Source organism: Chlorocebus sabaeus, chromosome 29 (assembly GCF_047675955.1).
Source record: "Chlorocebus sabaeus isolate Y175 chromosome 29, mChlSab1.0.hap1, whole genome shotgun sequence".
Taxonomy (NCBI): domain Eukaryota; kingdom Metazoa; phylum Chordata; class Mammalia; order Primates; family Cercopithecidae; genus Chlorocebus; species Chlorocebus sabaeus.
In genome coordinates, this window is record NC_132932.1 from 6,242,416 (window position 1) to 6,255,879 (window position 13,464).

Consider the following 13,464-nt stretch of genomic DNA (forward strand, 5'->3'; position numbering starts at 1 on the left):
GTCCCATAATTCCTTGACCACACCCAGTGACTCCTCCGAGGCCTCCAGTAGCCCTCTTCCTGACACCTCTCCCACCCATTCCACTACAGACAGGAAAGACCCACTCCGGTGATCAGAGGATGGCAGGCTCCAAGGCCCAACTGGCTCTGCCTCCACCTCATGCTATAGTCGCTGCTGCTGCTGCCACCCACTGTCGGGCCTCCGATGGCAGAAGCAGGGCTTCCCTGGGCCAGCCTCCACCTCTGTGCAGCGTTTCTGAGGATGGTCTTATAACCGTCTCCAGGTGTGCCCTCCTGCCCTTTTTTTGGCCTTTTCACTCTTGACCTCCCAGATGTTTTACTTTTGGCATGGAAGCGGGGTAGTTTGCAGGTTGTAATTCAGAGTCACTCTAAAACATCTTTTAAAAAGGGCCCGAGAAATACATAAACAAGGCCAGTGGAGAAAGGGTTACCTCTAAAGTGTTAGAGCCGGGATAGGGGTGTGAGAGCCGGGATAGGGGTGTGAGAGCCGGGATAGGGGTGTGAGAGCCGGGATAGGGGTGTGAGAGCCGGGATAGGGGTGTGAGAGGCGGGATAGGAGTGTGAGAGCTGGGATAGGGGTGTTAGAGCCGGGATAGGGGTATGAGAGCTGGGATAGGGGTGTGAGAGCCGGGATAGGGGTGTGAGAGGCGGGATAGGGGTGTGAGAGCTGGGATAGGAGTGTTAGAGCTGGGATACAGGTGTGAGAGCCAGGATAGGAGTGTTAGAGCCGGGATAAGGGTGTTAGAGCCGGGATGGGGTGTTAGAGCTGGGATAGGGGTGTGAGAGCCGGGATAAGAGGGTTAGAGCCGGGATAGGAGGGTTAGAGCCGGGATAGGAGGGTTAGAGCCGGGATAGGAGGGTTAGATCTGGGATAGGAGGGTTAGAGCCGGGATAGGGGTGTTAGATCCGAGATAGGAGGGTTAGATCCGGGATAGGAGGGTTAGAGCCGGGATAGGGGTGTTAGATCCGGGATAGGAGGGTTAGAGCCGGGATAGGAGGGTTAGAGCCGGGATAGGGGTGTTAGAGCCGGGATAGGGGTGTTAGAGCCAGGATAGGGGTGTGAGAGCCGGCATAGGAAGGTTAGAGCCAGGATAGGGGTATTAGATCCAGGATAGGAGGGTTAGAGCCGGGATAAGAGGGTTAGAGCCGGGATAGGGGTGTTAGAGCCTGGATAGGAGGGTTAGGGCCAAGACAGAGGTGTTAGTGCTGGGATATGGGCAGAGGCCCTGGATACTCAGCTTGGTGGTAAACATCTGGGGCCTATTTATGGGAAACCATAATAGTAATTTTCTTTCCTTACCTGCTCTGCCCTCATCGTGATTAGCATTTTTTAACCCAACCTCCAGAAAGCATGTGTGAAAGCCAAACCCAGCTCTCAGTTGCTGAGTACCAGCTTCAGGCACTGCTGGATCCAGGGGCTTAAAATGATGTCACAGGAAAAACGGTCTCTCTCCGCACTGGCACTCCTCCCTGTCCTCTTTGTGGACATCTTCCTGTGGGCTGGTAGATCCAGGCTCACGTCCAGTCTCTGGGAAACCCTGTGGGAAGAAAGCTGCCTTTTCCTAAGGTGAACAAAAGTCCCCCTGTTTGGGGTTGGGTGATGGGCCTGTGCCTGGAACTGCGGGGTCCAGCCCCACGTGACAGGAGGAAACACATGTTCCCAGGAGAAATCTTGGGTACCATTGCTTAGAGGGAGAAACAGATGCCGTGCGATGGGCACAGTGGGTGTTCACAGAAGCCATGAACCAGGGATGAGCCTGGGGCCCCAGCCCAGGGCAGCCAATGTTGGAGTCTGTCACTGGCGGGGCGTGGATATGGGAGTCAGCCGGTCCATGCCGGTGGCCCAGCAAGGAGGGGAGCAGCTGCCTGGCTTCCCTCTGGTCTTTGTGAGAGAAATGGGTTCTAGAGAGCAGGTCCTGGTGTGACTGTGGTCAGCACACAGCTTCAAAGAAATCATTTGCTCATCTCCGACTCCTCTGTATAAGCCACCTCAGCATGCGTGGTTGTCCTTTATTCTCACAGTGAGTCCCCTTCCTCCTTCCCACCCTCTGAGGCCACTCTTCATCTCTCGCCTCCTTTTCCTAGCCGAACCTCCGAAAAGTAGAAAAAACTTCGCCTTCCACTTGCTTCTCCGTACGGGGCGCTGTGCCTTCCTCCCTCCATCACCCTGCCCAGAACTGATCTTAGCAGTCCTGGCCTCTGAGGGTCAGGAACGACCGTCCTGCTTCACACACCGCAGGCAGCCACACGCTGCTGAGCCACACACTGCAGGCGGCGTTGTCTCCCTCCCTGTCCTACACACTCAGCTGAAAGGGGGCTTGTCCCAGGAAGCCTTCCCCATCTGCCTCGTCCCACAACATTCCTAGACCCCAGAGGCACCTTACCATAAAGCTTGTGAAATGGTGTTATGTTCATCTTTTCTCTGTCTCCCTTCCAAACTGTGAGCTCCCTGGGGGGTAAAAGCTGTGTCTATCTTTAGCCCCCAGTGAGGAGGCCCTCAAAATAGGGTGAGGGACTGGCAGGGAAGAGGGGTACATCTGCTGTTCCTGTAACTTATAGTTTCTGAGGTGTTTCTTCAAGCAGACATCCCCAGCCCCCGGGTTGTGGACCAGCAGCAGTCCATGGTCTGTTAGGAGCCAGGCTGCACAGCAGGAGGTGAGTGGCCTGCGAGCAAGCATGACCGCCTGAGCTGCGCCTCCTGTCAGAGCAGAAGCGGGGCATTAGATTCCCACAGGAGTGCAAGCCCTATTGTGAATGGCATGTGCACGGGATCTAGGCTCTGCGTGCCTTATGAGAATCTAATGGCTAATGATCTGAGGTGGAAAGTTTCATCCCAAAACCATCCCCCGCCACCCCACTTCCCCCAGCCCCCTGGTCTGTGGAAAAATTGTCTTCCACAAAACCAGTCCCTAGTCCCGAAAATCAGTCCTGGGGACTGCCCTCTTAAAGGACTCTAGCCCCTTGGTTTTTTCTGTCTGCTCCTTCCCACCAGCCCACCTTGGATCCTAAGACCAAATAGATACCATGCATGTAAGGTGACAAACAGACCAAATTTAACCATGCATATGCAAGAGACAATTTTCTAAACCTGCAGAGAGCTTGAAAGAACGATGAATGTCCATGCACCCTTTGCCTACATTCGCTAATAATTAATATAACCAAGTATATATTTGCATTATTGGCTCACTGGAAACACTGGAAATCCGTGAAATTAGTGATTTTTGTAAGAGTATATAGAATATGAAACCCTGTAACAATTAGAGCCTGGAATTTGTCCTTTTTGAAAATAGGCCTTACCTTTGCATATTTCAGCATTAGTCATAAAGATCTATACTGATACTATAACCTAAAGAATTGGGAATTGAAAGTTGTCAAAGTGATAAGTGCAGTAGGGTTGGTCTACTGGATTCAGGTCTCCACTCTACAACTGAATAGCTTGGTGAGTTTGGGCAAGGTACTTCTCTGTGGCCCCATTGCCTCACCCATGAAGTGATGACAATAAATCAGAGGGTTGTTGAGAAGAGTAAATGGGTCAGAGTGTATGAAAGAGCCAACCTGGAGAATATGCTCCTTAAATGGCAGTTTGCAGATGGTGGCAGAAGAGAAAAAGGAGAGGAAACTGTGGGCGTCCCAACATTCTCACCTCCTTTTCACAGCCAGGACATTTCAGTTGTGGGTCGGATTTCTTGAAGGGAAACAGATTCGGCTCCAAGTGGTAGGGCTTTCTCTCTCCTAAGCTGTCCCTGGAGTCCTGTAATCCTCAGCCTCTCTTAGCCACCCTGGATACGAGACCCCACTGGAAGCCACTCTGCTGGAAAGTTCCTAGAAGCGAGGAACCAGTTTCTCTTGGCAGTCCCTCTAACACCAGAAGCCCTGAGCATGCGTCTCCTCTGTGTTTGCTGGGAGCGAGCACTGGGACCATAATGTCCTGGAGACGGGAGCTGAGGCCAGTGGCTACCCAGCGTCCCTCTGCTGCTTGTGGCCTGCCGCAGCCTGGGGCTGACGAATTCAGCAGTAACCAAAACCCCTTTTGGGTTTCAACTCTCATTTTCTAAAATTGGTATTAAATGTGGGCATTTTATTTCTGGCCTCAGTAAGCAGAGAATAGTCAATGTGGCAGAATCTGATTTCGTTGATTATAGACTGAGTAGGGTCCCAAGGAGATATATGTAGATCAATTTGGGGTGTCCGTGGTGCTCCAGCTGCGTGTGTAGGGAGTGTGGGCCTAGGACCGAGGGTGCCCTGGAGTTCCCATTTTTGGAAATGACACAGACTTCCTATCACCTCTTGTCATCTGCCGTCTTCTCCTAAAATGCCAGAATAGGTTTTAGTTTGTTGGGATTTTTTTTTTTTTTCCGTAAATAACAATAACAACAACAAAATAGAATGGCACTGCAGAGTGGTGTCCTCGTGAGAACTACATGGTCTTCACCCCTAGGTGGAAAGACACAAGAGAAGTCTTGGTGAGCATCTCAGAAAATAGTAAATACATGGTTTGTGTGGAAAACCAAGTTTCTGCTTAACGGCCAGTCAGCAGCATGTTGATTCTCAGCCTCTCCTGACACAGGCTGTCCCTGGTAGAGATGTGGGCTAGCAAACGTGAGAACCTGAAACCCACAGAGCTAGGGTGTGAGAGTGCCCCTCCCCTGCCACGCTCAGCCCCCAGCCACTGCTCATCCACAGCTGCCGAGTGTGACCACCACATCTGTGGGCGGCTAGGATTTCCAAACATTCATGCTTAATAGTGTAATGGTTGTTGATTGAAGGGACATCCACTTTAGTAGTATGGGGATATCAGATCCTTAAGAGGTGCTGGAGATGGGCTGCTCTCCTTCTAGAGCCCCAGGTAGGTAATAGGAAAGGGAAATCATTTGTTTTGCTGAAACAGCAAAACCTGGTTTGTAGCCTAGGACACATTAAAATGGAATGAATTCATCGGGCAGAAAACCATCTGCTGGGTAAGTTTAGTGAAATGAGATCAGGCCGTGGTTGTCCCCATTCCCTGCCCCTCCACCCCTAACCCCAGCTATCTGAGTTGGTTTCGAGACAGGAGGCCAGGCTGGAAGGTGCCCATCAATCCCACAGCTCTCCCTGGGGGTCCTGGGGGTCTGCAGCTGTGTGCTCCCTGCAATCCAGGCTTTTGTTCTCAGTACACAGAGCACTCCCCTTCTTTTGCTTCAGGCCTCCCTCCTTCCCCCTGTGGAAGGGGAGACATCTGCCCCACTCAGGGGCCACAGATTCCTTTTAAAGACAGGCTGGGTCTCCCACCCAACCCCAGCACCTTGATTCTTTGGTCTTCAATTTGCTTTCTAGCTCTCAAAGACTCCGGTAAGGGATCCATCAACAGTGACTGGAAGATAGAACTCCCCGGAGAGTTCCAGATTGCAGGCACAACTGTTCGCTATGTGAGAAGGGGGCTATGGGAGAAGATTTCTGCCAAGGGACCAACCAAACTACCGCTGCACTTGATGGTAACTTGCTGGGCTTCCACACTTGTCTTAGGGGGCATGGCTCCGAGAGGTCTACCAGCTTACTTTCCAGTTTACATCTTCCTGGTACCTTAGGGGCAGGAAATGCATCCAGCTTCCAGGGGTTTACGAGGTCCCCTGCTGCTCAGTCCTCTCCCTTCTCTGGGTCTTTTCTTTTCCAGTCCCTTGCACCGCCTGCTTCAGAATTCTGTCATTGCTTCCCCTGTCTCTTCCCTGGCAGAGCTCCTATCTTTTTCAAAAGGAGCTGCCTCAAAGAAGGAAATGCTTAGCCACGTGGATGGCAGCCAGGGAGACTGGACCTCATTAAGCAGACAGCCCCACTCAAAGTCTGTTTTCACATCAGGTAGTGGGATGCATAGATCTGCCCTCACAGAGTGTATATCATTACCTTTTGCAAATGAACTTTGACTCCAGGTCCGAACTAGCATCCCTTAGATTTCACAGACCCAGCTTGCAACAGGCATTTGGGAATCTGGAAGGGGGATCCGATGATGCGGGTGTCCTACTCCCCAGAAGATCTCCAGAAACCTGTGTGCTATTGGGCCAGGCCAGGGCGCCATTGTCTTACCTGTTGTCTCAGGGAGGCCTCCATGCAAGCCACTGAAACATCAGTGATGCATGCTTTTAAACATGTCAGAGATCTCCAGGGAATGGAATGCCCTGCTTCCTTCTCAAGATCCAGGAGTTCTCATGGCTAACTTCTGATAGCTCATCATTATTGATTCTGTGTCTCCTTCCAAAAAACAGGATTTGTGGCAGCTTGTGCCCCTGTAATTAAAGCACACTTTGTCCTCAGTGCCTGCCAGAGTCTCTCCATGGAAGTTCTTCTTCCCCATTAATTTGTGATCTCTGGCAGCCTGTAAGTGTTCCAGATTAATTGACACCCAAAAGATTTTCTAGCCATTAGCCAGAGAATCTCCCGAGGAGGCTTGCTCTGCCAGGGAGCACTGGCACCGAGGGTGGGCGTTACCCCATAGTGGTGTTAACCCCATTACGATTTCTGGGTAGACAAAGGCAAGGCAGTTTTCATGTGCAATCTCAACCACGTAGAAATCTGCCAGTGCACCACTCAGCCCGCTAAATCCACTGCAAATACGTTCCTGCAAGTAGGTTTCTGGGACCTAATAATGTGTACTTAAGTCATTTCTCTGGGATAAGATTGTTTCCTAGTCACAGAACAATCCTCCTATTCCGAGTTAAAAGCAGTTATTCAGAGGGACTAAGAGAGGAGGCAAAACATAAAACCTGTACTGAAACCTCACCTGTTAACATGAGAATTTGCTTTCTCTAGCAAACACCAATGTGAGTGTATTTCCCTTTTCACCAAAAGCTTTTGTAAACTGAGCAAGTTGTTAGCCCATTAAAGCGAAGTACACAGCCTGGATTCATTCAGACCAGGATGAACAAAACTCGGAGAAAGCAACTACTACCGTAACTGAAGTTTCAGCCCTCGCTTAATATTGATGGCTTTTCTTTCAAAATGTGATTGTCACTTGAAGATTTTAAAACTGAAAATGAGAGGTGCCCCTTTGCCTCTATATAGAAAGCCATTGTCCCCAAACTGGAGTGTACATACTGTTTGCAGAATCTGTAGCACCCAAAGAATCATGGGGACCCACATTTGAAACCAATTATACACACACACACACACACACACACACACACAATACGTGGCTACAAAATGCATGAAATTTGTTTCATATGAATTCTCAATTCACCAGTCTTATTCTCATACTGAGCTGATAAAGATCTCTTTCTAAGACTAGTTTGGTTTTTGGTGGACTTGTTTTCCTAACTGGAGGCATTTTTCCAAATGTGTTACGCCAGGTCTCTCTGGTGAAGCCGTGGATGTTGATTGCAGTTAGGTTTGCTCTTAGCACTGCAGCCCAACCCCACAACTCAGCCTTGGAGACTGAGAGATGGCTGGAGGGAAATGGCTCCCATTGTCTGGTACACTTTGACCTGGTCTGCCCCAAGTCAAGTCAGGTGGGCCATGCACACCCTCCCCTTAGTGCCTGCTGGCCCATTCTCTCGGACGTCTCAGGCTGGAAGTGAATCTGCTAGTTACTGAGACCCAGGGGCACTCACTGCTTCCAGGCTTAGCTTGAAGACTCATTATCCACAGACAAACCATGTTAAGCTCCTACAAGAGGGCTTGTTTGACACCATTGTGTCTAGATAAATAAAACTGATCATGCACCTGCTGTCTTTACAAGACTTGTCACATGCCGTTGTAAACCCATCTATTCTGTATGTTCTTGCTGACTAGGATTTCAGATCCAAGGTCTCCAAGCTGTATGGTAGTTTCCCACAAAACATGATAGATCCGTCCCTCTACCTCCACTGCACTGCTGGCTTGAAGCCTTGAGCCTGGCTCCTGCCACCCTTGGGTACAGTCATCATCCTGGCTCCCATGGCAGTGGAGGCCTCTTGCATCCTTGAACTCTCAAACCGATGCCACCCAAAGTCCTCTAGCAGTGAGCTGCATTTTGCCCTTGAGCTTGCCTTACCCCTGACTCTCTGGACCAACTGACATGGCAGTGATTGATGACGGGGAGTGAAGGATGATGTTCATTTCCAAAGAAGTAGAGTCACCGCACTTGCTCTGATGCCTTTCTAGGTAAAAGTTTATCCATGTCTTTCCTGTGTGCAAGGGCAGCTTTGTGGGTGAACACGCAGGACTGTTCTCTGCGTGGAGCAGCTCTCCATGAAAAGCGCAGTGAGAGGTTTCAGAGTCGCTTATCCTAAAGCTCCCAGTCTAAGCTGGTCTCTCTCTTGGGCAGGAAATAATAGAACTTCCTGATGATGGTTTGCATTCGCCCTGCTCCCAAGTTGAGTCCCTGAGGAATCCAGGGCTGAGATAAAGGAGCACCCTCAGTCAAACCTGTTTTCAGCCCCAGAAAAGAGCTGGTTACCCCCCATAGAGAAACAGCCGCGGTGTGCCTGTGTGTGCAGATTTGGCAATCCCGTAGGCCTTCATTCCTTTTCAAAACGGCCTTTTGTTTTGCGGCTGATCCAGGTGTTGTTATTTCACGACCAAGATTATGGAATTCATTATGAATACACTGTTCCTGTAAACCACACTGCGGAAAATCAAAGTGAACCAGAAAAACCGCAGGATTCTTTGTTCATCTGGACCCATAGCGGCTGGGAAGGGTGCAGTGTGCAGTGTGGAGGAGGTGAGTGGCCGTGGGCCGTGGCCTATTGGGTGTGGGGTTTTGCTGAAGGAAGGAGAAAGGCATCTGTGGCCAGCACATAGAGTCTGGGAAATCTGTAACCTGTAGTTCCATGGGAATTTAATCATACCCCACTGAAAATCTCTCTGCAGAATACTTGGGTAGAGTATTCCCACACTAGGATCATGCCCATACCGCTGCTGTGCCCGGGGCTCAGGGCCCCCCAGCTCTGACCTGTGGGTGAAGTGGGGTATGGCTGATGTATGACTACGTCTTGGGTGTGACAGGTGGACCCTGGGAATAAACAGAATAGACCTTCAACTGTTGCCGCTTGCTGGAGGGGCACCAAAGCATGTCTCTGCCCACTCCCAAATTCCCTTCCCTCTTGGCCACAGTCACCTCACTCCAGGACACAATGGAAAGAAAAAGTCCTGCAAGTCGGGTGAAACATTCCTAGCATGAGTCCTGACTGCACAACTTCCTGCTTGACCTCAGCAAATGACTTCCTCTCTCTACCCCGAGTTCCCTCACCTCTAACATAGGATAGTTGTCTCTCATGCCCCCTGCAGGGTCCGCAGGGTGAGCCAAAGAGCCTGTCGTACAGCAAGAATCAGTATGACCACAAGGCCTTGTGTTTATTGTTGTGTCATTGAGAGGGAGCAGTAGGAAGTCATTCTGAACTCTGAGCCAGCAGTTTCTTAGTACAGTGCTGTCTGTCACCCTAGCAGGGAACATAGCAGGGTCATGGGAGGTGGAACACAGGGTGGGTGGATTTTAGTGGGCACAGAGTTGGGACAGAAGATTGACCTGGACTCTGGTAGGCCAGCCCAGAGAGTTGGATGACGGAGTGGAAGCCTGGGCATAGCTCCCGCCATCCCTAGTCCTGAGCATCTATTAACTGCTTGGATAAGTTTTATTGGATGTCCAATATGTAAAGCTTTGCTTACCATTTAAGGGACTCATCCCATTTTTCATGGGTAGGAGTTATAGACACACAGGAATTTCTTCCTGGGCATCTTGGCCAACCACCCTCACTGTCTGTGCTTAGCCTCTTCTTGCAGCAGCCCTGCGGCCGTTGGCATAGCCTCTGGATACCACCATCAGCCCTGCATCCTCCACTCTGCACCTCTCCCTGGGGGGCCTTCTCCCCCTCCGCCCTTAGCTGCCCCTTGTGCCAGTGACTTTTCAACCTCCAAATCCAGCCAACACATCTACCTCTGATTCCAGCCAGATTTTCCTCTTGGGCAACTTGTTGCAAACTAAGCATAGCCCACATGAAAGAGTAAACAGGCTCTCCTGGGGTCAGGGGCAGGCTGTTCTGTTGCTGTGGGCTTGATGGCAATCCTTTTATGACACTGATGACTTCCAGCTTCCTAACACAGTGGTCAGACCTGCCACCAAAGCTGAAAGCAGTTCTGTGCTTTCTGTACTCACAAAAGGCTGCCATGTGGGGCAGCAGGAACTGGCGGTGGAGTTCAGGTCTCCATGATTTCAAGTCATCCCTACATGACAGATTGCCCAGGACACAGACCAGCAGGGAGCCCAGGATCCAAATAGTTGTGCTCGACTCCCTATTAATCTTTTATTGTCACTCTTCCCAAATAATAATGACAGCAGTAGAGCTAACATGAAGTGTTAGCCACCTGCCAGGTTCCATTCTGTGGACACCATATATATTCGTTTATTTTAATCATCACTGAGGCACCCTCAGGCACAGGGAAATTACGCAAACCAGCCTGTTTGAGGAAACCGAGATGCAGAAACATGGTGGCCAACTGTCGACACTATGGTCACTGTGATGCTATTTGTGATAGAGCCAAGCCTTGAACCCAGACAGCCTGGCTCCAAGGGCCACCCTCGTAACTCCCAGTCACTCAGCCTGCCTGACAAAGGCCTGCCTGCCATGCAGTGTTTAGGGTGCTCTGGGAACACCCAAAAGAAGGGCTACATCCAGCTGGGATAATGGATTAGCAAAGCTTCTCAAGAGCAGGTGGGAGCTCCGCCATAAGTACCAGCTGGCTGGCTAGACAAATTCAGAATGGCTCTGGAATGCCTGTCTAGAGGATGCAGGTCTGCGTGTCTTCCAGACCAGACTCCTTGTCCCCCACTTCTCCCCAGCAAGCAGGAGTTCTGTAATAGGTAGCCAGACTCTCTAGTGAGGGCTGATGTGTAAGTATTTAATTGAGATCGGATCTCCATAGACTTTAAACATCAATCCAGAAGATAAAAAGATGAGCAATCTTTGGAAATTAAAGGCCCAAATCAACGAACCTCAAGCTGTCCAAGGACACCGCTGATCTGAGGTGTTGCTGGTTTCTCATCCTGTTCTAGGATCTTCCAGGGCCCCACTTTGCCTTCTGTGTCTTGCACCCTCCTCCCTGCAATTACAGTTCTTCTCTACAAACCCACACAACATTTACAACAGTCACTCTAAATGACAAAGTGCCCATCAGCAGCACCCAAACATTCCTTCATGGGCTTGCAAGCCCAGCCTTTCCAGGTGGGTGAGGCCACAGTCTCTCAGCTCCCTGTGATTTGGTTTCCAGGAGAGCGCAGAACCATCGTCTCGTGCACACGGATTGTCAACAAGACCACAACTCTGGTGAACGACAGTGACTGCCCTCAAGCAAGCCGCCCAGAGCCCCAGGTCCGAAGGTGCAACTTGCACCCCTGCCAGTCACGGTAAGGAGCTGGGTTCTGTTCTGTAGCTTGGACCCACCAGGATCTGGGGCAGCAGCACCATCAATGGTGGGGAGCCATAGGCAGTTAATGCCACAGTACTGCTCTATGCTATGTTCCGTTATTGTTGATGAGTGATTTCTGCTTGCTCAAATTACCAAATTTCTAGCTACTGAGCCAGAACTCTGATGGAAATACAGTCTTCATTGGAAGACATTCTGTAGGAGACCATTAGTAACATCTCATGGCAACGGAAAAAAAAAAAAAAAAAAAAAAAAAAGCCATCACCACACACTTTTAACCAGTACCCATTGGCTTCCCCAAATTACTTTGTCTTGGTGGAGAAGGAAACAAATATTGGTGTCTGAGTGTCCAGGAGAAAGGGTGCACACAGGCTAATGTTGTGGGTGACCTGTTTCAGTAGCTGAAATTCATGCCCATGAGTGTGGATCTTGGTGTTTGTTCTTTGGGATCAATCAGAACTTCTGTCCCAGCCGCAGCTTTCATGGCCATGTTACCCATGTGAACTCTCTTGGGTTGTCAGGAGATGAATTGTGGGGAATGTGTTCATCAGCTAAGCCTCCTCTTTTCGAGTCACTTTAGCGTGACTTTGGCAAATCCATTACATTGTGTCATATCACCCTTTGACCTTCCGTTCTGCTCTGAATTGAGGTGAATAGTTTTTGCTTTGCGGTTCTGTGTATCATTTAAGGCATGTTGACCTTTTCCAATTAGACTGGGTGTTTAGTATTTCCATTTTTTAGGTTTCTTAACTCAATTTGTGCCGCTCGCCTAGTACCAGAGTTTCACAACATATTTGGCTTCTGCACCAACCCCCTTTGTTTTGTCAAACTCTTAAAATGTGTTTGAGTGAGAAAGAGAGGAGACAGGAAGGAAAAAAAGAAGGTGAGGCTTGCTGCGATGATTTTCTGTGTTCCTTGCCAAATTAAGAATGAAATTCCACCCTTAAGGCTGAAGGCCTGGAGGAAGAGCTCACTGCAGGAAATCTGCTTGAGCACCCTCGGTATGAGCAGCCGTACCACAAACCTATCGATCAGTCTCTCAACAAGTCACATTCATGGGCCACAGAAAGAAGGATTTGCCACTGTAAAGACTCAGCAGTCTAACAGGCTACAGCCTCTTCTCTGGAAACTAAAGATGGCCTGGCCCTGGTGAAGTGATTGGAAAACAGGGTAAGAGACGATGGAGGAGGAGAGGTCAGCATGAGTTCAATGGCATGATTGAGCAAAAAGGTCTTAGGGCTCCATTCGAGAAGCATATTTTAACATCAGTTCTGTTTTCAAACTATTTTATACCCAAGTCTTTTTAAAATTATGCACAGAAACCGATAAAATGAAACAGATGAAATGAAAGCTGCTGCCACTGAATTGAGACACACACGTGATGTGGCAGAGTGGGCCAGTCTACTCTGCCTTTTCCACCTCTCACAGTCGGTCCTGGCTCCTCTGTGGGACTCCAGGGATAAGGTTTAAAAATCAAGGGTTCTGCTTCCTGTAGTGATAGAGTAGCTTACATTGGACCAACCCTCCTGCAGATTACAATTACAAACTCTGGAGACAGTATAAAAAGCAATTGTTTAAAAGCTAGAAAGCAGCCTGGGAGAGGGGGCTCCCGCCTGTAATCCCAGCACTTTGGGAGGCCAAGGCGGGCAGATCACTTGAGGTCAGGAGTTCGAGATCAGCCTGGCCAACATGGTGAAAGCCTGTCTCTACTAAAAATATAAAAATTAGCCGGGTGTGGTGGCAGATGCCTGTAATCTCAGCTACTCAGGAGGCTGAGGCAGGAGAATTGCTTGAACCTGGGAAGCGGAAGTTGCAGTGAGCCAAGATCTTGCCACTGTACTCCAGCCTGGGCAACAGAGCAAGACTCCATCTCAAAAATTAATTAATTAATTAGTTAAAGCTAGAAAGCAGAAACTGAAGAGAAATAAAGAAATGGAGGAATAGAATGGCATGGAATTGAATACCTATGTTGACAGCTCTTTAACCAAATGAAGGCCCTAGTTCCATTGAGACTAACTAAAAGTCTGATAGATACCTGCCATCTTTTACTGGTTAAGCCATCAAAGGAGAATATCCA

The 13,464-nt window shown here is 49.5% G+C and overlaps 1 protein-coding gene across 1 annotated transcript in view; it reads left to right on the top strand.

The window, feature by feature from the left end:
* The window catches only part of ADAMTS17 (ADAM metallopeptidase with thrombospondin type 1 motif 17), a 367,353-nt gene that overhangs the window by 274,852 nt on the left and 79,037 nt on the right, over window positions 1-13,464 (top strand). The window contains exons 17-19 of the mRNA XM_007990567.3: window positions 5,334-5,491; window positions 8,529-8,688; window positions 11,232-11,367. Of these exons, the coding sequence (XP_007988758.3) occupies window positions 5,334-5,491; window positions 8,529-8,688; window positions 11,232-11,367 (454 nt within the window). The remainder of the gene's footprint in view (window positions 1-5,333; window positions 5,492-8,528; window positions 8,689-11,231; window positions 11,368-13,464) is intronic.